At 33.3% G+C, this 27,936-nt stretch overlaps 1 protein-coding gene across 6 annotated transcripts in view; it reads left to right on the forward strand.

Moving 5' to 3' along the window:
• The first annotated feature begins 310 nt into the window (after positions 1-310).
• LOC123705151 (protein AF-10) overlaps positions 311-27,936 on the forward strand; it is a 37,995-nt gene continuing 10,369 nt past the window's right edge. For 3 of the 6 annotated variants that reach the window (XM_045653806.1, XM_045653804.1, XM_045653807.1), the window contains exons 1-21: positions 311-595; positions 1,746-1,882; positions 1,997-2,076; positions 2,389-2,553; positions 2,758-2,833; positions 4,292-4,413; positions 6,807-6,956; positions 7,383-7,473; positions 14,634-14,753; positions 14,831-14,911; positions 15,262-15,415; positions 15,760-15,949; positions 16,527-16,628; positions 17,284-17,390; positions 17,846-17,921; positions 19,673-19,765; positions 20,546-20,605; positions 23,265-23,371; positions 24,896-25,035; positions 26,097-26,195; positions 26,489-26,525. In XM_045653806.1, the coding sequence (XP_045509762.1) occupies positions 1,774-1,882; positions 1,997-2,076; positions 2,389-2,553; positions 2,758-2,833; positions 4,292-4,413; positions 6,807-6,956; positions 7,383-7,473; positions 14,634-14,753; positions 14,831-14,911; positions 15,262-15,415; positions 15,760-15,949; positions 16,527-16,628; positions 17,284-17,390; positions 17,846-17,921; positions 19,673-19,765; positions 20,546-20,605; positions 23,265-23,371; positions 24,896-25,035; positions 26,097-26,195; positions 26,489-26,525 (2,159 nt within the window). In that variant the 5' untranslated portion in view covers positions 311-595; positions 1,746-1,773. The remainder of the gene's footprint in view (positions 596-1,745; positions 1,883-1,996; positions 2,077-2,388; positions 2,554-2,757; positions 2,834-4,291; positions 4,414-6,806; positions 6,957-7,382; positions 7,474-14,633; positions 14,754-14,830; positions 14,912-15,261; positions 15,416-15,759; positions 15,950-16,526; positions 16,629-17,283; positions 17,391-17,845; positions 17,922-19,672; positions 19,766-20,545; positions 20,606-23,264; positions 23,372-24,895; positions 25,036-26,096; positions 26,196-26,488; positions 26,526-27,936) is intronic. The other 3 variants (XM_045653805.1, XM_045653808.1, XM_045653809.1) reach the window with 3 other exon arrangements.

Raw genomic sequence — 27,936 nt, forward strand, 5'->3', positions numbered from 1 at the left:
CGAATGTTTTTCCATACACATTATAAATAACATCTCTTGCTTGTGATCGCAGCGGCTTTTTCGACATTTTCGAAGATTTTTTAGACAAAATCCTAAAAATTATTCATTAATTCCAAAGAAGACAAATAATTTGACAACCAATTTGATAGTTGTCAAATAACATTGCCATATGAAAATCTTTTATTTCTTAATTATAAATATGCCATCAGATTCTGGTAGACCTATAGTCAAGCTGTAGTCTATACCTATAGACAACCCAGGATCTGTAAACGCTTCTGCGCAACGCACCAACAAAACAATGTGAATGCAGTCAATCATTAAATTCAACATGGCTTGTTAGTGGAGCAATCAGTTATGACTTGTTTGTTGTTTTAAACAATAAGATACCAAATATAAATTATTGATTTATGTGATTATAATTCCGATTTTATTTTATTTCATCAATGGCTTTCAGTTTAGTGTATTGACTTCGTTTTTTACGTTACCGCTCCGCGCAGGTGAGGTGTTATGCTTATACGAAATTGGAAAAAGATGAATGAATAAAGATACCTGGATAATTTATACTACAACAATGAACGGATATTATTTTCTCGTGGTAAATATGCAATGATTTGATGAAAGATGTATCTTCATTCTCATTGTACACGGTTCATTTTACATTCGGACCACTTCAAATTGTATGCGCATTGAGTTGACGCTTTTATCGACCGTGCTAATATCTTATAAGGAATAGGTACCCTTTAATCCTCTTTATACATAAGCGTAAGTCCATTTAATCACGATAATAATCCTTTCCTACAAAACCGCTAACAATGTACATTTACTTTATGTTTACTATACATGTAGTCCTATTGCATTTGCTTCGTATATATATCATTTTCCCCCGATATTAACTGCGCAGATGTGATCCTGTGACCTATTTTTACCTATATTGATTTTATGATATGGAGTAAACAAGGTTAAATGTCATACATACATTCTGCTTAGCATAGCTGTGGAGATATTATCTCATATTGCATTTATCTTAAAACTCTTCCAATTATTGAATTTCTTCTTCGTGTTTTATAATTTAAATCATTTAGTGCATAAATAAGTTAAATATTTATTGTCACAACTCCCCAAGTGCTCTATTAGTTTGCTTAATATATTTTTTTTAAGGTTTGTACCTTTAACTATAATATCTTTGCTAATTGTGTTTATTGTTTATATAGTAAATGAACATGTATTTTGATTTTAAAATAGTAATTATTAACTGCTGTGGTTATTTGTTAAATGCAGACTGCAATTATGCATTACAGCTTCTGTGTCTCTGTTCTGATTCGTCATGTCATGTTCTGATTCTCACGTATTATAATATTTAATTAATACAGCTTTATATAATGCGTTAACCGTTACATCGTATACAGCGTTAAACTCTCACATTGTATTTGTATGGTTTGCTTATTATATGCAATAAACAAAAGACAATTTGAAGTGGTAATATTTCATTCATTGAAAAATAATATCTTGGATTCATTCATTTTGTGTCTAAATTTTTTTTCTCATTTACATTTGCTTTTCACATTAAAACTATATCTCATGGTTGGGTTCTTATTAATTTGCACTTTTAATTGAAGTAGATGGAATTTAAATATTGTGTGTTATAATTGCTTTATCTTTCCATCAATGATTGCTAAGATCATTATAATTTTATTGATATTAGCTTAGAGGAATTTTGCTTCCTTGATAAAACAAGTCATTTACAGGTTTTGAAGTAATAATGCTGAATTCAATATGAAGGAGATGGTAGGAGGATGCTGCGTATGCTCTGACGAGCGTGGTTGGCCTGACAACCCGCTAGTCTATTGTGACGGAAATGGGTGCACGGTTGCAGTCCATCAAGGTAGTTAAAATATGTCTTTAGAACATTTTACTAATCTTTATAGAGAAAATATGAAACATTTATCATTGTAATGACATTCTGATTGCTTTGTTAAAATATGTATTCCTTTTTCAGCCTGCTATGGGATAATTGCAGTTCCCACAGGACCCTGGTTCTGCAGGAAGTGTGAGAGTCCCGAGACTAAAGGCAAAGTCGTAAGTTATTCAAAATTATATATTCTTTACCTATATTTTCCTTTCCTTTGTGGTGCATTGTTTTCTTATTACTGAACATAATATATTCTACAAGCAAGCTTTGCATGACCTGATTTTTTTATACAACAAGTAATCCATTTGATACAAATTAAATATTAAAAAAGAGATCAGTAGAATTTCCTTATAAGAATAAGGAATATAGAAAAGTACATTGTAATCTAAATAGTAGAGAGATGTTTCAGAATTCTCTAATGTTTTTTTTTATGTTCAGACACAAAATGGTGACAGTTTTAAATTGTTTTTTGTTCACAGAGATGTGAGCTTTGTCCATCGAAGTCGGGTGCTCTGAAGAGGACAGACACCGGTGGATGGGCTCATGTTGTTTGCGCTCTGTACATACCCGAAGTGAGATTTGGCAATGTAACATCTATGGAGCCAATTGTGTTGCGACTTATACCCCCAGAACGGTATAACAAGGTAATATATTATATTTTACATGTATTTTTTTTTAAACTGAGAATAATCTCAAATATTTTCATTTTTGGGATATAAAATTGGTGCTATTGTATACCATTTAAATAAATAAGGATACAAGAGTCATACATTGGGAAAATTACATAATATTTTGTATATAATATAATTTTTATTGTTCTAAACATTTTTCTTTTATATTGCGCCTAGACTTGCTACATCTGTCAAGATTTGGGCAAAACGCATCGCGCCAATGCTGGTGCTTGCATGCAGTGCAACAAATCTGGTAAGTGCAAGTTTATAATTGATTTTATAGGACATTGGTTCTTAGGCAGTCCGTTTGCTGATAGAATATTGTCAGTTTTCTAGCATAGATTACATCTTTAATTAATTTATCAAATTATCGCAAGTTATTCTGGTTTAAGTACCATTTTATAGTCGAGCCAATTTAATAGGCAACATTTGACGTCTATCAATTTTATCTTCGAAGAGAGGTAACCTGCTTAAAAACATCGATTAAAGTGAATTAATCGATACGGATTTGAAACATTTGTCAATCGAATTTATTAATTTATGATGATTTTTATTCACAAGTAATCAATGCATTCGATTCTAGATGTCAGATTTCGATTTTTAGAGTAACGTCTCTGGTATTTAAAAAGAAAAAAGGTTTATTGACACAAAATTGTAGCGACGTCAGTTCTTCAATTCAGAAATTATTTATTATGTTTAGTATGGTTTATCAGTAAAATGAAATCTTAAAATTACTTGTATCGGTCATTATTATTATAAATATGTAATCATAATTGAAAAAAGTTAAGCAAATGTGCAGTTCTAACAAAACGAAATATCATGTTATTCTATGTCGTCGTTACTAGGTTACGTTGTTGAATTTTGTTGAACTGTCAAATGTTGCCTATTAAAATGGCTCTACTATAAGTAGGTTTCACGAGCATGTATATAAATATGTTATGATTGTGGTCTGTGGAAGTCTGGATTTAGACATTATCTAATAAAATTTAAATAATAATATACCCTATTGTACATTGAAAAACATAATTGAAATAGATGCTGATAAAACCACTACAATGTTGTTAGCAAGCAATCCTCAAATCAGATTTGAAATTTGTATGGTATTGTCATATAGTAAGAAAAGAAGAGGTCATTGCCGAAAACCTTATTCTATTAATAGCTTTTCTTTAAAATATTGAACTTGGGTTAAGATCTACATAACATATTTTTTATTACTTAATTTAAAAAGAGCTTATGTCTCATGAAATGGTTGAAGTACATACATGAAATTAGATTGTTGTGTTTATGCCTTATTGTGGCATTCCATTGATTATCCTGCAAAATGCTATATAAGAGATTCATATAGAACTCAAGGGAACATACTTAATATGTACAACTATTTAACACTCTTAAGAGTTTTACCTCTATGTTTGTATAAGCAACTCCATTATATACTCAATTTTATATTCTTATCAAGGATTGCTGACAATAATAACATGAGTTTAAGCATACTGTTTAGTTATCTTAACTGTATTAATTGTATTTTTTTTTCTTATTCGCATTTCTTGAATACTTGGAAGAGGGCGCTGACTCCTGACATACAGGTTTTTACCTAGTTTGGGAGTCAGAGACTTCAATATATCGAAATGTAAAATCTTTTGTCCATAAAGATTTTTTATTATTATTTTTATTGTATTACTTTATTTGTACTCATTTAATGTGTCTTCCTCAGGATGTCGCCAGCAGTTCCACGTGACTTGCGCCCAGGCGCTCGGTCTCTTGTGCGAGGAGGCTGGTAACTATCTGGACAACGTGAAGTACTGCGGATATTGCCAGCATCATTACAGCAAACTGGTGAGTTCATATTGAATATATTAATTTTGATTATTATAAAATTTTATAAGAGTTTGAATTTTATTAGATTTATGATGGTTAAACTTCAAATCAATAAATAATTTTAAATATAAGTATGAACTATATTTATTACAGGAGTTTAATATATTTTTATTCGTCTGCATCATCATCCTTCCATACATGTCATGTATTATTTTAATTATTTTATCATGTATAAATACATATACATAAATTTGTAGCTCTGGCCACTGAAAATTTGTGTTGCAACTTCGGCTGAGTAGCTTCCTTCTTTGGCTCCTTTTTTTTAATGTTTTGGTTTTCTTCATATTTTTGTTTTAATTGTATTGTTTTGTCTTCATTGAATTCTTTTGTTTCAATTCTATTGTCATGTTTTAATTGGATTTTTTTTTGTATTTTCGTTCTTGTGGAGTCCAATGTTGCAACTGACTTCGAATTCGACTGTATAATTTTGTATTTGTTACCGCAGCGACAAAAGCTTCGACTGGGTGAACAGATTTTGATGATTATTTTTGTTATTGAAAGTTGGTACCTTCCGTGGCGCATTAAAATTTGGATTATTTCTGTTTCAGTTGACGAGAAAACAGTTTGATCATTTAGATTTTTCTAGTTGTTGATAGCTTACTGTTTTGAATTTGCAATTTTTATACAGAATATCATTAAATAAAATTGAGATCGTTTCGCAGCTTCACTTGTGGTATATAAATAATATCCTGTTTCTTGTTACTGGCAAAATGGTATCTGCATATTAAATTGTAACAGTTTCTCATCTTATTTATTAGTCATTAGTCAAACAATTAGTCTATTTAATTTGATACATTATCTAATACATTTTATTAAATTAATATTTGAATAATTCTAAGAATCGAATAAGTTCATTTATGGGGATAAAATAAAACGTGTGTAAGAAATTCGATTTAGATGTACGCGTAGGTTCATGCGCTTAAAAAGGATACCTCATAACTTTGGACAGCGTTAAACGATTTTGATGATTTCTTTTTTATTTGAAAGCTAAATGCCTTTCGGTTAGTGTATTGTTCGTCCCATTAGTGCCCTTTCAATTTTGTCCAGTTCCATTTCAAGTTTTTTGTTATAAAATTATGATTCTAACATATAGTTTATTTCCCCACTATGATGTTAACAGCGGGTAAAAGTAAAGGTTTGCGAAATCTTAGTCAATACTTAATCTTTACGTTGAAAGTATTCAATTAGTGCTCAAATACTGCGGTGATATAACAATGTAACGAAAATGTTTAAGAACTTCCATTTTTTTTACATGAACAACGACGTGAATGATGGATATCTATTATCTTTACTAATATTATGAATGCGTATTTATTTCTTAAGATTTTCTTCTATATTAAGATATGTATATAGGGTAAATCCGGGATAGTACCTATAGAGTATAGACCCTAATTGTTGAACTACTACTTTACGCTTTTCATGAAAAGTTTCTAGAAATTTAAATTAAAAAATGGCACAAATGCGTGTCGGACTCAAGACACTGAAGGTTCTGTATATTTGTACGCTAAAGCAGTATTAATTAAAGAGCAAGACCAAACCAAACCAAAAAAAATGGTCATCCATACAATTTGTGATCGGATTATTTGTAAGTGGTAATTTAAAGCAATTGCAAGTTTATTATTTTGAGACAATAAGAATTATATCACAATAGCATAATATGCGGGAAAGATGCTATATATTATAAATGTCCTTTTATTTTTTAACCGCACAGAATACAAAATAACAAATAGGATAAAATATATTACTCCATTAAAAATATATGTAACGGAAAAATCTTATGTTCGAAATTTTGAAGCTTTCATCGCGATTATCTCGGAGATAGTCACACGCACAATTGAAACCCATCCATCCAGTGTATTGGTCTGCGGGGAATTTGATGAGGGGCACACGAGCGGTCTTTTTTAGACAATTAACTTTGTGTAGCGATTTTGCGTAGTTAGATTTTTAGAAAATATATCCCGTATCCAACTGTGGCATATATCCCGTATTTACCCTAGAGAGAGACATATTAGACTGTTTTACTGCGGTGAAAAACTTTTAACTATGCGGTCAAAGCCTCTGACGGAAAGCTATCATTTATTATCATTATATGTAGTATTTTATTAATTTAACAGCCAATCCAAATTAATCATCATCACAAAGCCCCCATTTTAAAATTGCGTCCAATATCTTAACCGGTTAAGTTCATTGCAATATATAATAGTATAGTATGGAATTTGGTAATGAAATGTTTCCTTTAAGTAAAATTGACTATCGACAGTATTCAAAGTACTTCCCTTCAGGTTGCATAACAAAATTCCACCCTGTATATTATATACATTCGCGTCGTTCACGGGATGTTGAATGTGCAGAAAAAGGGCGGTAATGTGAAGACCATACCGCCGTACAAGCCGGTGTCGCACGACAGCCAGTCGAGCGACTCGAGCGGCGAGAAAGAGGGCGACGCTTCGCCTATGGCCACTGGTAGCGGCACTCCCACGCACACCGCCAAGTCGAAAGGGGTATGTCGATTTACCTGTCAAAGTTGTATGAGCATTAGTAGAATTATATGGAGTATAATTAATCGTAGCACCCCCGATATTGATGAAATGCCTTCAAATTCCATACAAATAGCTGATTTTCGTTTTATACACACTTAATAGGTGTAACTAGAGTACCTACTGGGGCAACTGTGTGCGTGAAGCCTATTGGAATAAAAAATAAAATCGAATTAATTAATTATTTATCAGTTTAATTTGAAGCTTTTCGAGGTCGTTCGAACGTGCGGGGATGAGGAGTGTCGCTTCTATATAAAATAGTGTAGTTTCCAACTACCCACATGTGCTATGGTCTTGTTTTATGAAACCGGGTCACACGATTCTTAGTAACTGGGTTGTAGTGAGAAAAATTAATACTGTACATAATTCTAATGTTATTTTTATTTGCAGCCCGGACGGAAAACATCCCACTCAACGTCGGCCTCTAACAAGGGGACACCGGGCTCCGGCAAAACTCCCTCGCACTCCTCCCAGTCACAGGGTGAGTGATTTTATTTATTGTTTCTCATAATTATTTGTTATATTATGTGTTTGATTTAGGCTAGTGGGAGCAACGATGTAGGTGGAAGCTGGAGCATTGAACTTTGCGCAAAATGCCTCGTGTCAGATGTTATGTCTATGAATTAGTTTTTGCTTGTGCAACATGTATACTTGCTTAAGGGGAATGCCCATTAAATGCGTGAAATGTACAGGAACTATAACTAGCGCTAAAATCACATTCATTGTTTACTCTTTTCGTTTGTGTGATTTTTCTCATTACACAATGCCTGGATGATTAGTTGATTTTTTATAATGATTACTAAAGTTTTTAGACGTATATAATTGCTTTAAGTTAATTATTATGCCTCATTTGGACATAAGCTATATTTTATTAAAATTGATGTAAACTCGGATTTCCCAAATTTTATTTCATTTTCATTTATAATTGAGTTTGTGTTATCAATGTAGGTTTCCTTCTTAGTTTTCAGCTGTAAACTTGTTTATAGAACAGATTTGTGTAATCAGATACTTGGAGTGAGATTAATTGAATTTGGTACTTCTCTCTTTTTTTTAATTGAACATTCCTTCATTAAAATTGTGTTGGTTTAGTTAAATATGTTTATATTAGAAATCATTTTATAATATACTAGCGGTCCGCCCCGGCTTCGCCCGTGGTACATTTTTACGTTTTCTCTCCATAAGAACCATCCTCGTACTTCAAGAAATGTAATAAAAAAAGAATTAACGAAATCGGTTCAGTTTGTTCTCGGGTTATGCGCTTACCAACACATTTTGCGATTCATTTTTATATTATAGATTCGCCTTCCCGTTCCCGTGGGATTTCCGGGATATAACCTAGCCTATGTTGCTCAGTGAATATGCAGCTTTCTAATGGTGAAATAATTTTTGAAATCGGTCCAGTAGTTTATGCGTGAAAACCATACATACATACATATACATAATTACAAACCTTTCATCTTTATAATATTATTATTTTATAATATACATATAGTCTCGACTTCGTCTATCTTAAACGCTTAAAATAAATAGTCAAGTTATAAGGTAGATATAATTAGTTTTATGTATAGAACTAGCTTCCGCCCGCGACTTCGTCCGCGCGGATGTCGGTCTTCGCGTGAATGGTTTATTTCTCCATTTTGAGTAACTCTGACAATGACATCTTATAAATATCAATTGGACCCAAATACGCCTAGGCCTATAATAATACGCAACGTATGTTCGCGGTTCTACAGAACAACGTCTATGGATAAAACTGAAAAATTAAGCTTATTTTTTTTCTACGTATTTTTAGAGGATAAAAAGTATCCTATTTTACGCCCAGGATATTAAGGTATAATTATACCAAGTTTCATCGAAATCGAACCGTTAGTTTTCACGTGATGTCTTCACATACAGTCAGACAGACAGACAGACAAAAATTTCTTTAATCACATATTTGGGTTTGGTATCGATCCAGTATCACCCCCTGCAATTATTTTTTTCAATATTTTCAATGTATAGAATTGACCCTTCTACAGATTTATTATATTTATAGTGTATAGAATTACAGTACTCCAAAATTAATAATGCGCATGCAGATCTTCGCTAATTATCGTATTTCTAGAAACACACGAATCACCCCGAATCATTGAATCGTAAGTGTCCTACACAATGCACTTGCATCTTGCACCTTGTTCGAAAGAAATAGGATTCAATTCAGAGTCATACACAATCGAAAACAATTCGAGCGGTAGGTGGCGGTAGCCTGTCAGTCAAAAAATTCAATAATCCGTCAGTCGTCTTTATATATTGGTGGTGACCGCACGTATTATCTCTGTATGGAATTATATAGAGTTGTTGTTGTTACATACCCTTCTTAGTTTTGTTTCAAAGTTGAATTTTCCAATAAAATGATTATTTACACAGGTAGCAGATAGCAGTGGGGAAAGTGAAAATTAATAAGAGCATAATGAAAGTTCTGATCTGCATGCGCATTATTAATTTTGGAGTACTGTAAACCAGTGTTTAAAAATCATTTTTTAAATATAAACTTTGTCTTATTTTAACCTTCCATACATCCATCATTACGCCAGCTTCAGTAAGACACGTTAATAGTTCTAAGTATAGAATTTTCCAAGTAAATCAATACATCAAATATATATCCGCAGTCGTGTGGCTTATCCTCGCTATTAACTTACATTGAATTATCGAAACAAATTTCGTTACTTATCTCTTTTACCCTAAAATCACAATAAAACTCATAATTCCAATAAACTATGCATCAAGAAAATACATTTAACCACTCTATATACATACCGTCTTCGGAGGCTCGGGGAATATGAATATGAAATTTAGAATATGACAGTTGCCGAACAGTGACGAATTTTTCTATGCGCATTATTAGTTTGGGAGTACTGTACAATAAAGCTCTATATGAATCTAGACTAGAAGAGGAAAGTTAAGAACGGGTGAATACATTTTGAAAATAGGGAGGTGTAGTGTTTTCGAAGGTGCGAACATATTTAGACATTTTAATTTACTACCGACAATTTGATTTTACGCATTTTCTTTCAGTCTTTCCTGAGTATATCAATATTCAATCAGTGCAGAATTCTGTTATTTTATGAACAGTAGAACATAAAAGTGTGTAAATAACCTTTGATTAAAAAATAAATTATTTATTTATTTATTTCAATAGGTAACCATCTTTGATATTAAACAAATTAAAAATATAATATTTTCCAAAATATGAGATACAAATTCTGAAAGCAGAATGAGGATCGGTTAATTTAATATGACGATTTTGACTACTTATAGAGTAAATCCTGAAAAATGTTTGATTCATTTATAGAGTGGCAAGAGTACATATATATGTAATCATGTAAAAGTACTCTGGAAAATAGGACGAACAGGACGCCGACTCCGTTTACCGTGCGATAATATACTATACCTATTCCATATATATTATTTTATTTTTTAGAAAGAAAGAACTAACAAATGTAACACCGTAAACTAATAAATCAAAAATAGACTGTAACGCTATATAAATATATCACAAATCTTTATATTATTGTAATGAAATACTCTCGTTAAACGTATTCAAACGTAACAAATACAGGTAAATGCACCGTATTTCCAGTAATTAGGTTGTTTGTATGAACGGCATAATTAGTCCCGGTATCGAATCACACACGCGCCGGAAAGTAAAGCTCGCTTTTGCGATCAATCCCTTCGCTACATCTGATTCGTCTCATTAGGGATGAGACGCAAAAGTATTGCATTATAAAATACAAATTCACTACTGTCCCTCTCTCAACCTGCGGAGGGTTATAATACTCTCGCGTACAATACTATTTTCGCTAAATTTGCGTACACAATATAATAATTGATTGCTCTTTACGATTTCTGATTTAGTATCCCATGTAATTATTGCGTGAAAAGTATATTTAAAATAACGTTTTTCCAGTTAAAAATTGTAGCAAGCAATGTGTACGAATTATTTATATATCGAATAACGAATATAAAAGGATTACGTAAAAACAGATTAACTCGGAACTGGTCTGAATCCATTAAGCATTGTCCGAGGACGTTGAAGGCTAACAATTTTATTAAAGCTAACAATTGAATAATCGCCGCATCTTAAATTTCAAATTAATCGCGTAAAATCAAACATGAGTAGCGATAATTAAGGGCGTATACAAGGGAGCAACGAGCCCCTCCTCTATCGCCCTCTGAACACGCCTGATCTCTCTATTCGCCCCTCCCTTACTCACAAAACAGATCGTAGCTGAATCCTAAACATTCTAGTCGGGCCCTTCAAACACTGAGCTGGATCTAGTGTTGAACCTTAATCCTACTTCGAGTCGCGAACCGCGAGCTTTCGGTCGCGAATGTCGATCCAACTTTAAAATATCTTTCGGATATTAAGGTAACATTTTTAATACTTGCTATTAATATTGCGAATTAAAATGATAAGAACATGATTATTATTTTTTAAAATTTAGTTAAATTAAACATGCTTTTGCGAAATTCATAAAAATTAAAGTAGAACGTCGATGGCGAATAATATCCTAAATAGAGCCTTGCAACTGCATATGCCCATTTTAGTGCATTTTTTCAACCCAATTTTCGAATTGTAAAATATAAATCAATATGAATGCTGCTGAAATTAAAAATTAATAAAATAACAATTAGAATGTTACTTCTGATACCAAGAGTAATTAATTTAATTGAAAGTAGCTGCAAATAAAACGTGTCATAAAAAATAAAAAAAACACAAATATTTTATTTATTAATTTTACAATAATTTGGCCATTTGAAACTAACCTGATTATTTCTGCAGTTCATTCCGTTTAATATATTCGACCACGAATCTGATCTGATTTTTTAATTAAAACAAAAAAAAATAAGATTTTTTATTAAAAGGTTTTCTAAGAACTATCCTGCTATAAATAAAGTTTAAGGGTATTTTATCGGTATTTTAAATTAAAATCTTGACTTAAAGGTATAAATATGAAAAGATTTTGTTTTTATTAAGATTTTAAAATTTTAGAGAATAGAAATTTGTACATTGCTATGAACTTGGCTATTAATATAAGAATATTTTTCAAATATTAATTTCTCTGAGCGGACAATTTAACACAAACTTTGATATTTTGAAAACGAAAAAGATTCTATCGAAATTTAGTCGCTGAGTCAGTGTTTTATTAACAACCTATACTGGCGTGAAAATATGATGGTTCTTTTTTATATTTTGGTAAACGCATGTTTTTTTTAAATCATTGTAAACCAACATATTTATATAAACTAGAGGGTAGATACTTCTGTTATTTAAATGTTATTAGTAAAATGCCTTTTATATTTTCAAATTTTCATAATAGAAATAGTTTCATAATTAGTATTTGATTTAATTACCTTTGTACCGGAACATAAATGAGAAAACAATTTTATGAATGTAGTAATTATTTTTTAAGTGACTTGAAGACCTACCTTCAAGAATAATGATTGACGTCACTGCGAAAACTTATGCTTTTTCACGTTTAAAATATTGTTAAATTATTTTGGACTTTGCAAACACTTTACACTACAGTCGTGCCGAAATAGAGATTTTACGATGTTGATTGAAATTACTTCTGCCTAATTTCTCCTAACTAACAAAAAATAAAATCGCGTTTTATTTTAGACAAGACCGCCCGCGGCTCCGCCCGCTTGGTCTAAAACCGAATAAATTATATAGGTACTAAAACCTTCCTCTTGAACCACTCTATCTATTCAAAAAAACCGCATCAAAATCCGTTGCGTAGTTTTAAAGATTTAAGCATACAAAGGGACATAGGGACAGAGAAAGCGACTTTAATACTATGTAAGTAGTGATAAATGTAAAAAAAAAAAACTATCGAATTTGTTGCGATTCTTCTCGCTAGTGACTTTTAGAATCGATGCGAAAATCGAAGTGATTTTATAAAATTAATATAATGTGGATAGATTAATCAAATATTAAAATTTTTGAATTTGTGATGGTGATGTTTCAGTTTCTAGTTTATTTTGTCTTATAATTTTTACTCATAAAATACTTGTACTTTCTTAATGAAATACAGAGAACAAGTAACTGAAATGTATGATACAATATATTTATTTGCTCTAAATCTAAAAATTTAAAAAGCTAATTGCTGTGAAATCCCAGAATCGGTTCTTATACTAAATGTAGATACCTTACCTAAGTATACTACGTCAGTACTCATTATTGTACTGCGTCTAATTATCCATACATGCTAGACGCTCGCCCCGGGTCCGCCGGGGCTCACCCGGGATGTAAACGCACGTAACAAAATATAACATATAATACTCACGAAAATGTAACTTAACGTTGGTGAATTTTTGTAATCGCTTTTGTGTAAAAAATTACAAACATACAGACAAAAACAAAATATGTTTTCTCTTATTACTTAGCTCAAGATTTACGTAGTTTAAATAAGTTTTTGGAAACAGTTGACAAAAATATGCATAAAAAATCATAGGTAGGATTTGCGAAGAGGCAGTAAATAAAAAGTTGTAGTCCACGCGAACGGAAACTAGAGCCTTATTAATAAGCGGATTATTGGTTACTGTAATCATTAGAAATATCCCCGTAATTTAACGCAAAGCGTACGTTCGTTATAAATGAAAGATTCAAAGATTTTTGTGGTTTATGATATGAAATGATAAATGAGAGTAACGTATGATTGAAAACTATGGTGCTATTAATTAAACGAGATAAATAATAATTGTCGATCATCGTTCCGATTTTATAAAATAAATTCAAAAGTTCTCGTGTCTAAAGAAAGCTAACTTATTTTCTAAAGAAATAAAATCTTTATATACGAAAAGAGATAAAATTTTAATCTTTGAACAGAATATGTACAATTTATTAAAAAGTCACAAAATAATACTTTCCACATCACAAGACCGACCTTACATTTGAATATAAAGTTATTACTTATTACACATGAGTGCACAATACATAATGCACAACATACCTTGAATGATTTTTAAAATTAATACCGAAGCAATTTTTTACAGAAAATTCAATCACTCTGACCGCGACATTGAATATCAGGTTATGAAATTGTAAACTCAGAATACGCGAGGGTTGCTTTTGTGTCATAAGATGAAAATATGAATATGTTCAGAAATATTTTAGTTATTGCATGTTCATCTTGACTTTTAGATACATCATTGGAGAAATGTTATTGTATTATTAATCTGATTTGACTTTCGCAATCTTTCGATGTAATTATAGAACCGTCTCTGAAGATTAGGAAAATTAGTTACAGTTCATCAAATTTTAAACGTTGAGGGCTTATCCATTTAATAGGATTATTACTTTATTTTAATTGGTACAAAACAGTTTTAATATAAATGTAGGAAAAATCGGGAAAAAAATTTCCATGAAACCTTAAAAATTTACCAATATATATTTTTTATTCATTTTGTCCCTAATGGCTACAGTCATTCATTCAATCATTAATTCGGCGAAGCCTTTATCAAAGAGAGCTAAGCTTCTAATTAAACAACTGAATAAGATACTTATTTCCGACGTATTCATAATAATTTTCTTCGTATTTTGAATATCATTTTTTTAAATCTTAAAATTGTTTCCTGTTGGGGTCCATCGGCAATTAGACAAGAAGAAGCCATCTCCGAACCGCCGAGGCTCTTCTACCGGCGAGATGGGAGGCGGCAGCAAGACCAACACCCCGGCCCCTTCGCCCCAGCACACCACTGATATTCAGGGGCAAAAAGGTACGTAACTAGGGAATTACATTGATGTGGTTTTTTGGATTGATTTTTTGCAATAATGGGATATTCTCTGTGTTTAGAAGTCGGTGCGAAGAGCAAGACCAGTACCCCTGCTCCGTCGCCTCAGCGCACTCCAGAACCTGTGCAGGAGCAAACTAAAGGTTAATTTATTTCCTCAATTCATCATCATACATATTTTGGTCATTATTAAATGCAGAAATTCACTCATACTATCTATGTATATTGTATATACACACAAATACACGATTGCGTTCGTTATTTTTTAAAAGCGGGGATAAAACATTACAAAAAGGAAAAGTTACAATTAGCATCCCCCTAGCACGTGGCATTGAACACAGATACGCAAACAACACAAAAGAGGAGTTACAAAGTCCCTCGCGTTTTCCAACGGTGCCTTAGTTTCCTAAGGTTTCCTAATAGCTTCTTAAATGGGGGTTCTTATAATCTCGTACATCAAAGGAGGGGTAACAAATGCCTGCACGTTTCTCAGCCTCGGGTAGTACGACACCAGGCGGTACGAAGGTGCCGGCGCCTGCCGCGTCGCCAACTGCGAAGCCGGTGGAGCCGGTCGGAGTGATCAGCTCGGTTGCGTCCGCGACAGCGACGGCTGCAACTGCGGCTACTATCACCCCGCCGCCCACAAGGTATATAGTCTGTTTGGATCTTTAGGAATAGGAAGGTGTTAGATCCTATGTATAAATTATTATACTTTTGATTATGTTAATCCTTATTTAATATTGTCATAACTATTAATTCTAATTCAATTAATGTTATGTACAGACGCGGACGTGGGAAGTGTAATTTTCAGTCAAGTCTGCAAATACATTTTATACACCGCTTAAATTCACAACTTATCCCAATTTTGCATAAACTGATTTGAATGATAATACAATACAAAAATTTAACCATATTCCTATTTATTTGTTAAACCCAATTCCCTCGTGAACTGAAAAAAAAATCTAAATGTACCAAACACAACGTTTGTTAGCGCTTCCTCTGCGACATCGGTGGTGCAAGTGGCGACGTCGAAGCCGACCTCCTACCCAGAGTCGGTCATTACCAACACCGATGCGGTCGAGACCAAACAGACCAAGAAGCGCAAGGCCATGTCGGCCGCCAACACGCCGACACCGACCGACTTCACGCCGACACCGCCGCCGCAAATCCCACCGCCGCCGGTAAGTGACTGACATTATCGCGTGTGTCGGTGAATCAACACGGTTTCAGGATTAAAACTCAAACTTGATTTGCACCATATCATGTTGGCAGTCAGCTGTGGAGAAGGAGCCAAGCACAAGTTCAACGCTGATCCGGCAATGCGATGATCGTATATCGTCCGCTACAGTGCGTAATTGATGTTTACCATTTCAAAATTTTCAGTGTGAATTTTTCAAGTGCGGTTCCGTTGATGAATGTGAGCAATGCAAAAATGGTAAAGCCGATTTTGCTCACAATTAAAGCTTCGCTCTATTCAAAGTGTGAATGCGCTGAGCGGAAAATAAAACGACAGCAAGCTGCGTACGACGGCAGACAGTGTCATCAATACAGATAACTAATCTAAGTTTGTACATATAACTCTGCACACTTTAAAAATTCACCTGCATGTTGAAATACGCCATATTATATTAGATGAGATGCAAAAAGAAAATATGTATTTTGTGTAATCGAATACTGTATCGCCTTTGTCGTAACTAGATGTTATAACTGAGTACTTAAAATGAAATATATATAACTATTTTTTTATATTTTATATAGCCTCCACTATCCGAGACTAGCACTCAAAATTCAAGCGGCTCTTGGGACAGCGGCCAAACAACAAACGAGCCACACATTGATATGGAGAAAGTGATCAAAAAGGCCAGTATATTTTTTTTGTAGTATAAAATTTAAAATTTGAATGTGTTTAAAATGTTTTATATATTTAAACTAAAAAGATTTTTATTTACTATGTTTATTTTTTTCGGGACTCGCCCCGGCCTCGCACGGTGCAATAGCAAATATGGCGGTTTAGTATATTTAACTTAAAATAAACTTTCCTTTCCTATCATTATCCCATTTTATCCCGAACGATGTATTTATTAAAAAATATAAGAAATACAAAATCAAAGTACTTTTGTAGCCCAATTTTTACATACACTTGTTGATCATTTTTGCACCTAAACAATAAATGTAGCAAATAGCAGACACGAAACTGCTATACTATCTACGATTTAATCCTCAAAAACCGATATTACATTCTACAGTTTGATACCCAACACGACGATAGAATTAAAAATCGTCTCGTTCCTTTTTTATTTGCATAACATGCCCTCGCAACTATGTTGCATCCGACACCTGTCCAACAGAAATTCATCGAGCGTACGGTAAACATCGCACCGAACACCATAGCCATAGCCAACGTAGCCAACGTTGCCCAGCCGGGGAAAAAATCGAAAATCGAACGCGCCCTACGCCGTGCACCTGAAATATGAAATATTAATTCGTTATTTTGTGTCTGTTATTTTGACTATAGGCTAAAATGGAGGGTCCGGACGCAATACCGGCTCCGATGCACTTCTCAAGTATCAGCCAGGGGCCGCCCCCGCCCGCTCACAGCCCGGCGTCGCAGCCCAGCCCTAGGTAATGGCGGGAAACCCGAAAAACATTACCTATACACTACTATACACTAACCGTATAGACTAGACACACGCGTCGACTCGTGTTTCGGACACTTTTTTATCTTGTCGCTCATTTTTTAGACACTCCCGCAGATCCGCAGATAATCAATTTTCGACTTGACCTACGTGTTTGTAATTTCGTTTTACGTGGACGGGAAATGTGGGGAATGAGTGGTTGGGGTTGCAATTTTCCTGTTTTTAATTGATTGGGTTTGAAACACATTTTAGTAGACGAAGTTTATGAAACTTTAAATTAAGTTTATAGTAAAAAGTTCAGTATCGTACCTATGACCTATCGCTATAATAATTAAAAAACTACCTTTCAATAACAAAAGAAATAGAAAAAAACACCTAAAATCTTCATACATCTTCTTACACAAGATACATAATATTATGTAATGATAAAATTTCTCGTAGGCATCTTCCGAGCCCCATGCCGGGGCCGAGCGGGATGGGCCAAATGACAACCATACGTTCGCCATCGCACATGCAGGTAAACATAATAGCTTTCATTTGTAATATATAAGTAATTAAGTATATCATTAGAGGTCTTTAAAATATACGAAATAATAATTATGTCTTTACTTACCTTACAAAATTAAATGGTTCCTTAAATTCTGGGAAGAGTAGTTTATATGAAAAATCTAATATTGAACTTAAACGTTGTTTTAGAAGCATATCGTTTACTTTATACATCTGATTAAAAACATATTTATGGGATTTTAAAACTCTACCTACCAGCAAAATAGGTCCTTCGAGCATGTTTTTAGCATGTTACAATTTTGTGTTTGAAATCATGGGTGGATTTGTTTTTATTCAAAATTCCCATTAATCATTAATATTTTTACACCATTTAAGTTTACAGCGTTACGAGTGCTAATTATAAATGGAAAACGTCAAGAGATAAAACTCAATGTCTAATTACACAATATATTTACGAAATACAATATTCGTTGATATGTAATATTTCAAATTCAATATAATAAACTTTCAGTATAATAGCAGGTTAAATTGATGAGGATGTATAGAAATTCCATAGTTTAATAGCTGTTTAAAAGCATAAAAGCTCTATTTATCAATATCGCTAGCCGCTTTAAATATCTAAAAACACACTTAGTGCAAACCAATCAATTTAACCTGTGGTCAAAGCTCAATAACATCGTTATTACATGCGGGATGCAGTGTAGGGGACGTACTCTAGTTTTAAAAATATACAATACTTCGCTTAAATAGCTTTGCTGCAAGTGTCGTATATAATATCGTTATATAATGCTGTTGTCATTCTAAGTATGATTAATATATCACTTTGCGAAATTAATGTTTGATGTGTATTCTTTGTCATTAGTCACTTAGGACCCATCACATATAACAATATCTATTTAGTACAATATAAACATGCATGATTATGATGCCTGCTAGTGATGTAATTGAGGGAGCTTGAAAGACTTGGTGATGGAATTAGTGATATAAGACGATTAGAGGACAAACACAAGTTATAATTTAAATCTTATGTATTGTAGTATCTCAAAAATCAACCATTCATTTGAACCTAATTCGAAGTACCCTAGAGAGTTCAATTGAATATTAAGGCAGGGCTAACTTCATTTTATTGCAACATTGTCCAGTGTTCCCAACAAAGGAGTAATAACATGGGCATACGGTCTCGTAATATCCTGCTCCTATGTCTCTGTTGTATCCACTGACTGTGAAGCGCATTAAATCTGCCCCTGTGCTCAATTAGTACTCTCTCCCTAGGCCTTTAATATATTTGTACTGGTCTCTTCAAATATTATGATAGTACTAATCCCTTTTTAATTAACATTCGGTGATATTGCAATCTGTTTTACCATTTATTAATTTGTCGGCTTTCGTACTTATAATAGAATGTGATTATGCCTCAGGGCTTGACCCTACGTTTACACGTTAAATGGACTTGACTGCGCTCACCGACATTAAGCCAAATGTAAATATGGACGTTCTTTGTATTCTGTGGAGTCAAATTTTGTTTTTGTTATGTCATTTTGTGGTTTGATCGTATCGTTTACATATTTTTTGGGACTACTCGACTACCTACATTTAAATGTGCCAACAAAACATATAAGTAGTTGATAACAATGAAGACAAGAAATGCACATCAACCAAAAAAGAAACATTAATTAATAAGAGCAATCGAAACTTCGAATGACGAGCGGCGAGTACGTAATATGCGGGTAGCTTGAGCGTACTAATGCGTGCGTTGTATAGGGCGCGAAGGACCGCGACGTGCCCGCTTCGCTACTTGTGTCGGTGCCTTTGCCGTCGACCAGCCACGGCCTGCACTTCACACACCATCCCCAGGTTCATACCTGTACACACAACTAGAACACTACACGATTACATTTTAACAAAATATTTTATTGTCAGGAATAATCAATCCCTTTGATTGTGTTTTTAAAGGAAGTTTTTGGAAAGGCTAAGAAAATAATCTATTTTATACTCAGCTCATTATATTTCCGTGAAACAATTAATGATATATTAAGCTCATATTGGTCTATTTCCGGGAAACTATTTTCTTATAATATGATAATGAAAATAAGCTTTACGGATGTTTATAACTCGTGTTATATGATGAGTATATTTGTTATTCTTTTTATTCTTCTTATCGTTAATAGGATTAAGTATGTATTTTAGTATCAACCAAATGGGAAGCTTATTCTGAGTCGTTTACCAATAATATTTTATTGGGTTGGTTATTGTTTTGCATTAGATATATTGTATCATCTCGAAGTACACTACACTGGTATTACACATAAAACACCACAATACTTAATACGGGATTTGCGTTGAAATACTATAATCAATATTTGCATTATAATATTACGTTAAGAATTCATACAGACCTTTATATTCGTAACTTATGGCGTGTAAATTCATAGTTGTGTGTACATTAAAGTATATAACTTATAAATTTTAGTTTATGGAATAAAAGACGAGTGATAAATGCATGAATTTTGAATAGCTTCGCTTAGCGAGTGCTTGATACTTAAAATATTGCATGGAGCTTGCCTTTACGTAGTGATTAAAAATGCTCTCAATTTAATGTCATTCAAATGCTAAAAGTTAACCGTGTTTCTTTAGATGGCCGGCCCATCCGATCTGGCGGGCCCTTCAATGCTGTATCTTCAAGCGCAGAAACAAGTAAGTTACATAAAAATAGCTACTCAAAATATTACATTTCCTTTCCTCACTTGTGTATTCCAATTCAATGATTTGTTACAGGGGTGTTCAAATTTCACGTTAATTAGTCGCCGATCGTCAAAACGTTTTGTGAACTGTGATCCTCCCCTTTCAGTTGCGACTCGCGTCGGTAGAGTTAATTGCAGATCAAACTATTAGTACTTACAATTATAGACAGTTGTTCATTGATGCATATTATATTAAATGTCTGCGTCTCAATCTATCTGATATCCGACTCCAATTAACTAACAGTTTTCTTTGTTAGGTATACAATTAGCAATCGAGATATTCAAAATAAATCAGGATAGTTTATTTTGCTCTTTATTCTATACAATAATACATTTATCAGTGTTTTATTTTTCGAAAGAAATGAGAGCAAAGCATTTTGATTTGGTAAGACGTGGAATTTAATTACACACTTGTTTTAAAGTGATTTTGAGCAGTGTAATAAACACAAGAGTACAATTGCCTGCTGACCTCTATTGCGCCTGAACTTGCTCTCTCTAATGACGTGACGCGATATAAAATAGTCCAAATACCTACTCTCACTAATATACTGATTTTTAAATACCAGTCACAATATTTTCAAACAAATATTTAAGAATGAAACGAACTTAGTATGTAGAAATAATAATAACAGAAATGTGAATTAAGCCAGTTGCGAAAACCAAACATGTGTGCTAAAGTGGTCGGAACCCATTGAGCCCATAATGTGGTTTCATGTCTCATTCTTATTCTTAAGTTTGTGTTTTCTCAATTGCCTTTAATTTAAACAAATTGAATATGTTATAACTATATTTTGTAATTAAGTTATTAATTACACTCTTCTAGGCAACGAAGTTTTTACGCATGGTACCTTCAAAATACAAGTCTCCATTTTTTGATTCAAAGTCATATTTCAAACAAAACGGAACATGGAATTAACAAAAGAACATTTCATATTTATTATTCTAAGAACTCCGCTATACGTTATCTAGCACACCCTAGGCGGAGTATTGCGATTTTTTACCTGCACCCCAACCCCTCGACTACCTGCCCTTAACGCAATGCAATGGTCCATCCGACCGCCATTCATGACCATACTCAGTCTTAGCGTAACCCCGCTTTAGGCAACATCTGTCGGCTCGGGGGATACACTAACGTTTGACAGTGTCCGTGACAATCAAACGACATACCCACGCGACGCATGAGCCATTCCCAACTCTATTACTACCATAAGTAGGCTTATTTTACCGTGCCCCTCGCGATAACATGGTGAGTCGTAATTAATTTATTATTAACTGGATTCACATACGGTCATACATTCTCTTAAATTACTGAAGACGTCTCTCGGAGGCGACCATTGAAGTTCAGTTTTGCATAAGTTTTATGTGAACATAGAGTTCACCGCGCGCACGTGTTGATTGTTCGGTATTGTAATATTCTTGTTCGCTCTGAGAATTATAGTGCTGTAAATATTTGTGTAAAATAAGTTAGAAACTAGTGCCGAGTTTGCAGAAGACGTTGAAATGAAAAGAAAATTTAATAGCATTTATTTTATAAGTCCTATCGTATTTCAGATGTAATACGACTCGAGACTGGCGAACGGTATTAGTTTTGAATTTTCTTTTTAGATTTATTTTGCTTCAAGATAGGAATAAAAACGGCTGGGGTATCATTAAATTCCAAAGCGGTTATGTATGATGAGCAAACATACACCATCTTTTTACCACATTGTTATACTAAGTTACGATAGACAATATTAACATTGTAAAATCTTCAGCTGCATAACACACACTAGAATGCCTTTGCTATACTTTACATCGTATGCGCCAAATATTATTATAACCACATTTTTGTACTCTTATCAGTCATATTTATTCGTCTCATTAATTAAAATATTGAGTATATTAGGACGAATGGTTATATGATAACTAAATTTTTATGTTTAATATCTACTACTAATAATAATATGTAATTGTAGTAAAACAAAATATGCATACTTAGTAATAGATATGTGATGTAATAAAAACCCTTATTAGCCGACCCTTTTGAAATATTTATTAGTGACATTATTTCTACTAGATATCTAGGTATTTTGTTAATATAGTTGTAGTACCTATTTTTTACACGAGTTTTCTATTATGTAGCAATATTATTATTACATGACCTAGAATTCATATTACACATCGTATCAGTATGAATCAGCACGATACGAAATACATTTTAAAATTTTCATGAAAACACTGAACATATAGAAGGCTCATTAGCAACCGAATCAATTGAAACTGAAGTGAATCAGATACGTATCACGGCTCGTATTCATTATTCGTAATAATACATATATATGTAAATAGTAAAGAACAGTTTTATACTTACGAAAACATGCCTATGCCTATGTCGGTTTGAGACCCGGTGCCCTAATTTGAATTGGGGATCAGTGGATCAGGGGCATACTGTGTCATGTTATTGAAATTCGATTATACACACTTTTGCCGGGACATGGGGATGCGGAGTGCATACGCATAGCAATAGCTATTGGATAGCGTAAACAGTTGAAACCTCTGTTATCATACACCTCGTACGTCTTTTAGTTTCCAATATGAATGAGGAGGGATATTTATCGGAGCTGGTCTTTCAGGCCGCGATGGAGCAGAACGTTCCCGGCCACTCCCCACTGATGCCCGGCAGAAGCACCTGGCCCGGCCTGAACGTCGCCTACGAAATGCAAGATCCGAGCAAAACTGGGTAAGTTCGCTATAATTATGACCTGGTTCGGTTTCATTAACGAGCTAATGTGTTACATAAGGAAGTGCGCGGATATTGTTAGCTGAACAGGAAACAATTATCTGAAATACAGTATATTGTGTTTAATTATAAAAATGTATTTGGATAACACGCTATTAAACGTATTTTGCTATTTATTGTTTTGTTTATATTTTACATTGAATTTTATAAGGCTTATGCGATTTTTGTATGTTTTATTTGCGAAATTTTGTATTTTTTTAAATTATATTGTAGAGGCACAAGCGATTTGATAGCGCGAATATTCATAGCGCAGCCGCAAAACAAATCAAAATTTGCCAAGACATAAGTTGTGAAATAAGAGGTATAACAATTGAGAAGCCCTTAAAAATTTTAACGAAGTTTTTGGATTGAGGAAAATACATTGGTAACTGAAATCAGTTCACGAGAAGCCAGCGTGCAAAAGACTCGTATTAAAATTAGGATTTAATAAATAAATTTAAATTTATCTTATACGAGCGAGCCCGCGGTGTTCGGACGAGCCATTTGCATTTGTAATGTAAGCTTAAGACACCCTTATTTTACCATAGACGTATGTAATTCAAAATAGCCAGGTGCCTTTTAATGACCTTGGTGTTCTTGATTCTTTAATACTATTTGTGTCCATGTTCTGAATCGAGACTGTTCTGACCTGTATATCAATAATAACATTTACCTATCGATAAAAACGATATTTGGCCTACAATTTTCAGTTTCTCAATGTGTTTTCTTCGCGAATGTCAATACATTAGTTAATTCCCACCAAGCGCATTGTATTTTTTTTTCTTTTTTAACATTTGTGTTTACTAGTGATTTTCAACTATAACACAACTGTATTGCTACGTGTATGCAAATGAAAAGTAGCAGCAATTATTATCAGTTTCGAATGGCTCAATATCCGTTGTCTCGCTGGAAGCTCTCCTGATTGCTTCCGAGTCTGCTACCGGCCACTTCAGCTATAGCAATGTATCGAAATTTATCTGCTTTTGTTTTACATTTTAGGTTGATGTAATGGAAATGTGGTTTTGTAATTAGAACAATCAAATTTAGCCGTGGGGTTGCTTTTGCTCCATTTTCGTCTTTTAGATTTTTCGATTATAAAATCTCAAAGCGGACGAATGAAAAAGTGTAAAGAGTATCCTGATAAGCTTAATCGAATAAAAAATACACACAATACCTGTTGCTTTTCCACAATAAAAGCTTCTTTCCTCTTTTCTCGTCCGTAACAAATCAATTATTTCATAGAGTTATTCAATAGAACTGAATAAGCCGAAGAAGAAAATAATCCACAATAACAGTCTTTTGTCAATATTAAAGTATGTTTCCTTAAATTTCTCTTCGTCTTCCACATACACTTTTGCGACCGCCAAATTATATTTTTCTAAGTAATACATGTTGGTATACCTACTGAACCGCACTGCCTTTATTGTAAACTATCCACAATTTTGGGTTTCCAATCGCCATCTAACCTAATATTCTTGTACCCAGCTTGCCAGTAGCCAGCAAGGACCCATTGGGCTCAGGTCTCGGCCAAATGCCGGCGGTACACCGTAACAAGAAGAGGGCCATAGCTCACACCGCTACTTCCGTGGTTGCTATGACCAACCCCCCGCCGCAGACCACTTTGCGTGAGTACCAAATGAGCTACCTATAAGTTTTACCGCGCGGTTTCACCCCCGAACGAACCTAAATTCGAAATTTGACACGCTGCCGCGCTAGATAGCTCATGCTCATATTAAAATTTGTATATAGCTCATATTGATGTATGACCTATAATGCTGTAAAGTTTCACTTAAATCTGTATAGTAGTTTTAAGTAATAAAAACGATCATCCAAACTGATAAAGAAATAGTAATTTTACGGGTAACACGTATCCATACATCCTAACTTACAAATTATCGCATTTATAATATTAGTGTCATCAATAATTATAAAATATGCTACTAATTAGGGTAACCATGTTACTTAAATTTTCAAGTGCTGTGTTAGGTTTGGGGTTGAAAAGTGAATAATATAATCATTCAATGATTGATACAAAGCAACTTTTAATGTGATTTAAAACATTTTTTGGCTCAATTATACCTTTAATTTTAGTTTTATACTGTATAATTTACTACATAGATACAATTTATCTCAATATTTTCTGGCATCGTAACATAAGCGAAATCTTCTGTTTCGCATTTAAAATTTAAATCGTAGACATGAAACTTCAATTGTTTTACCAATGTCCGACAGTACAGTCTTGATTCTAAATACATATATAGCATCGTAATGTTTTTACATTTTTTTGTAGGGGATATTATTTCTCCAAATATTATCTACTTATAGCTTCATAATTATAATCCTATCTAGCGAGAAAGCTGAGCCCTTATCATGAATTAAATCTTCCTTGTTAATTAAATCTACATAGATAAAGGAATCAACGTAGATTAATTCATTGATCCGCACACGGCAAAGTCGATACACAATTTTGTACATTTTTGAAGTGAAACTTCTTTAGGCGCATTGAGAGTAAAAATTCAAGGTCGCGTCATCGCAATACCGTCACGTCATGAAGTATAGCGACGATTTTAATATCTTTGAATCTTGCCAAAGAAGTTTCACTTCTAACACGTGTGCTCCGTACATATTACGCTCTTTCTTTTTAATTCCATAAGCTATAAATACTTAAATAAAAATAATTTTACAGAAGTCCAAAACCTGGCCAGTGTGCGTAGGGCTCCGATGCCGACCCCGCCGCCAATGTACCACGAACCTAACATAAAGGAGTCTCCACCTAGTTCTCCAGGTAAATACGTTCGTAAATACTCGTCTAAGTATACTAATATTGTAAAAAAAGAAGAAATTGATTCTTTGCTTTTCTAAATGAAAAATGGTCAGATCATTTTAAAGATACATACATAATGGTAGTTAAATTGAAATACAAATATATTGTATGCAAAAATTGTCTAAGAAATAGACCATATTTATTACCTTAACTATATAAAATCCCTTTATAAAAAGTTGTAGCGAGTTTGTGAAATCCTAACTTTAGAAATCATGGAAATAATTTTCTACATTAAAATTGTCTCTTTTTTACAGGACTAGATCGTCCCCTGAAACCAAAGTATGAGAATAAGTGAGTATATGTTTTCTGATCCTTTGCCGTGATATTTTATGTTTAACAATAATAAAATTGTAATCTTTTTGTTTGGCTTATCTTATGAGACTGAATAAAATATTATGTAGTTGATACTTGATAGAAATAATGTTACGTACTGTTTTTTCCCCTATTTAAATGAACTTCAATATCCTTCATGTATTCATGTAGGCTTCATAGTAATTCATTATGAATCGATAACCTTTGTATTACCTTAGCAACTAGTAGTTGTTTTTTTCCAGTAGAATAGGCAGTCAATATAAAATATTGGACACTTGTATTGATGTATTTGTTCCACTAGTCTAGCTTGTATTACATATTTTAAATTCTCTTTAGTTATTGTATCAACATGATATTCTGTATATAGTCTTGTTATTGACGTATTTATTTGTTTATTTATATAAAAAGGTACACATGGGTCCGGAGGCCCACATCCCTTCCCATCCCCTACCCATCCTCTCCTTCCCTATCCTCATTCCCTCCCATCCTCGCCCCTTCTACCTAACTCCTTCAAAATCCCCTTGAGGACAGCAACACATCCACTTCCTAGTGGAGTGGATGCTTATGGGCGGCGTGTATCGCTTAACACCAGGCGACGCGTCTGCTCGTTTGCTGTCCTATACCATTAAAAAAAAAAAAACATCACAGCTGACAATTTTGACTAATTATAATTAGGTATACCTACACAAATTTAATCATATGTTGCGGTAAAATGCCAGCCAAATTGTTTGTACACAGCACAGTTGAGGTTAAAATTCATAGATCAAGTAAATATTAAGTATTTAGTCCAATTCATAGATCAAGTAAAATATTTTTTAAATACATGTCATAAAATAAATTGAATCCAAATCATAGTACAGATAAATATCACATCATTATAACTACAATACGTTAAATTACATAAAATACAGTGAAATCAACAAATACCTACATTACATTCAATCACTTAAAATAAAATTCATTACATCCCATCACAGTATAACAATAAATTATGTCTAACAATCAGTAAAGTATTTTTTTTGTAATATGAAAAATAGGAACAAGTATCCCTAAGCTTGGCATAAGTAAGTGTCGAATGTTATATTTCATTCAACGTAATTAGTAGCGTATGCAGTTCGCTACAAACTTAAGCTGTACCACTTAAACCCGCGCCTTGCCTTTTGTTCAAGTAGCATGTGCTATACATAGTACAGGGTGCAAAGTTTTAATGCAGACCCCTTTCTTATATTCATAGATCCGAGATGTAGGATAGTTTCTTTAATTCGATTTACCTTTGTAAGAGAGATTTCATCCTTATAATTATTGACTCGAATGTTCAATCGAATAAAAACTGCAAAGTGTAATTTCAACAGATTGTTATCGGTTCAATGCCCGGGCGTGCTAGGCGAAT

This window comes from Colias croceus, chromosome Z, assembly GCF_905220415.1.
Source record: "Colias croceus chromosome Z, ilColCroc2.1".
NCBI classification, from domain to species: Eukaryota; Metazoa; Arthropoda; class Insecta; order Lepidoptera; family Pieridae; genus Colias; species Colias croceus.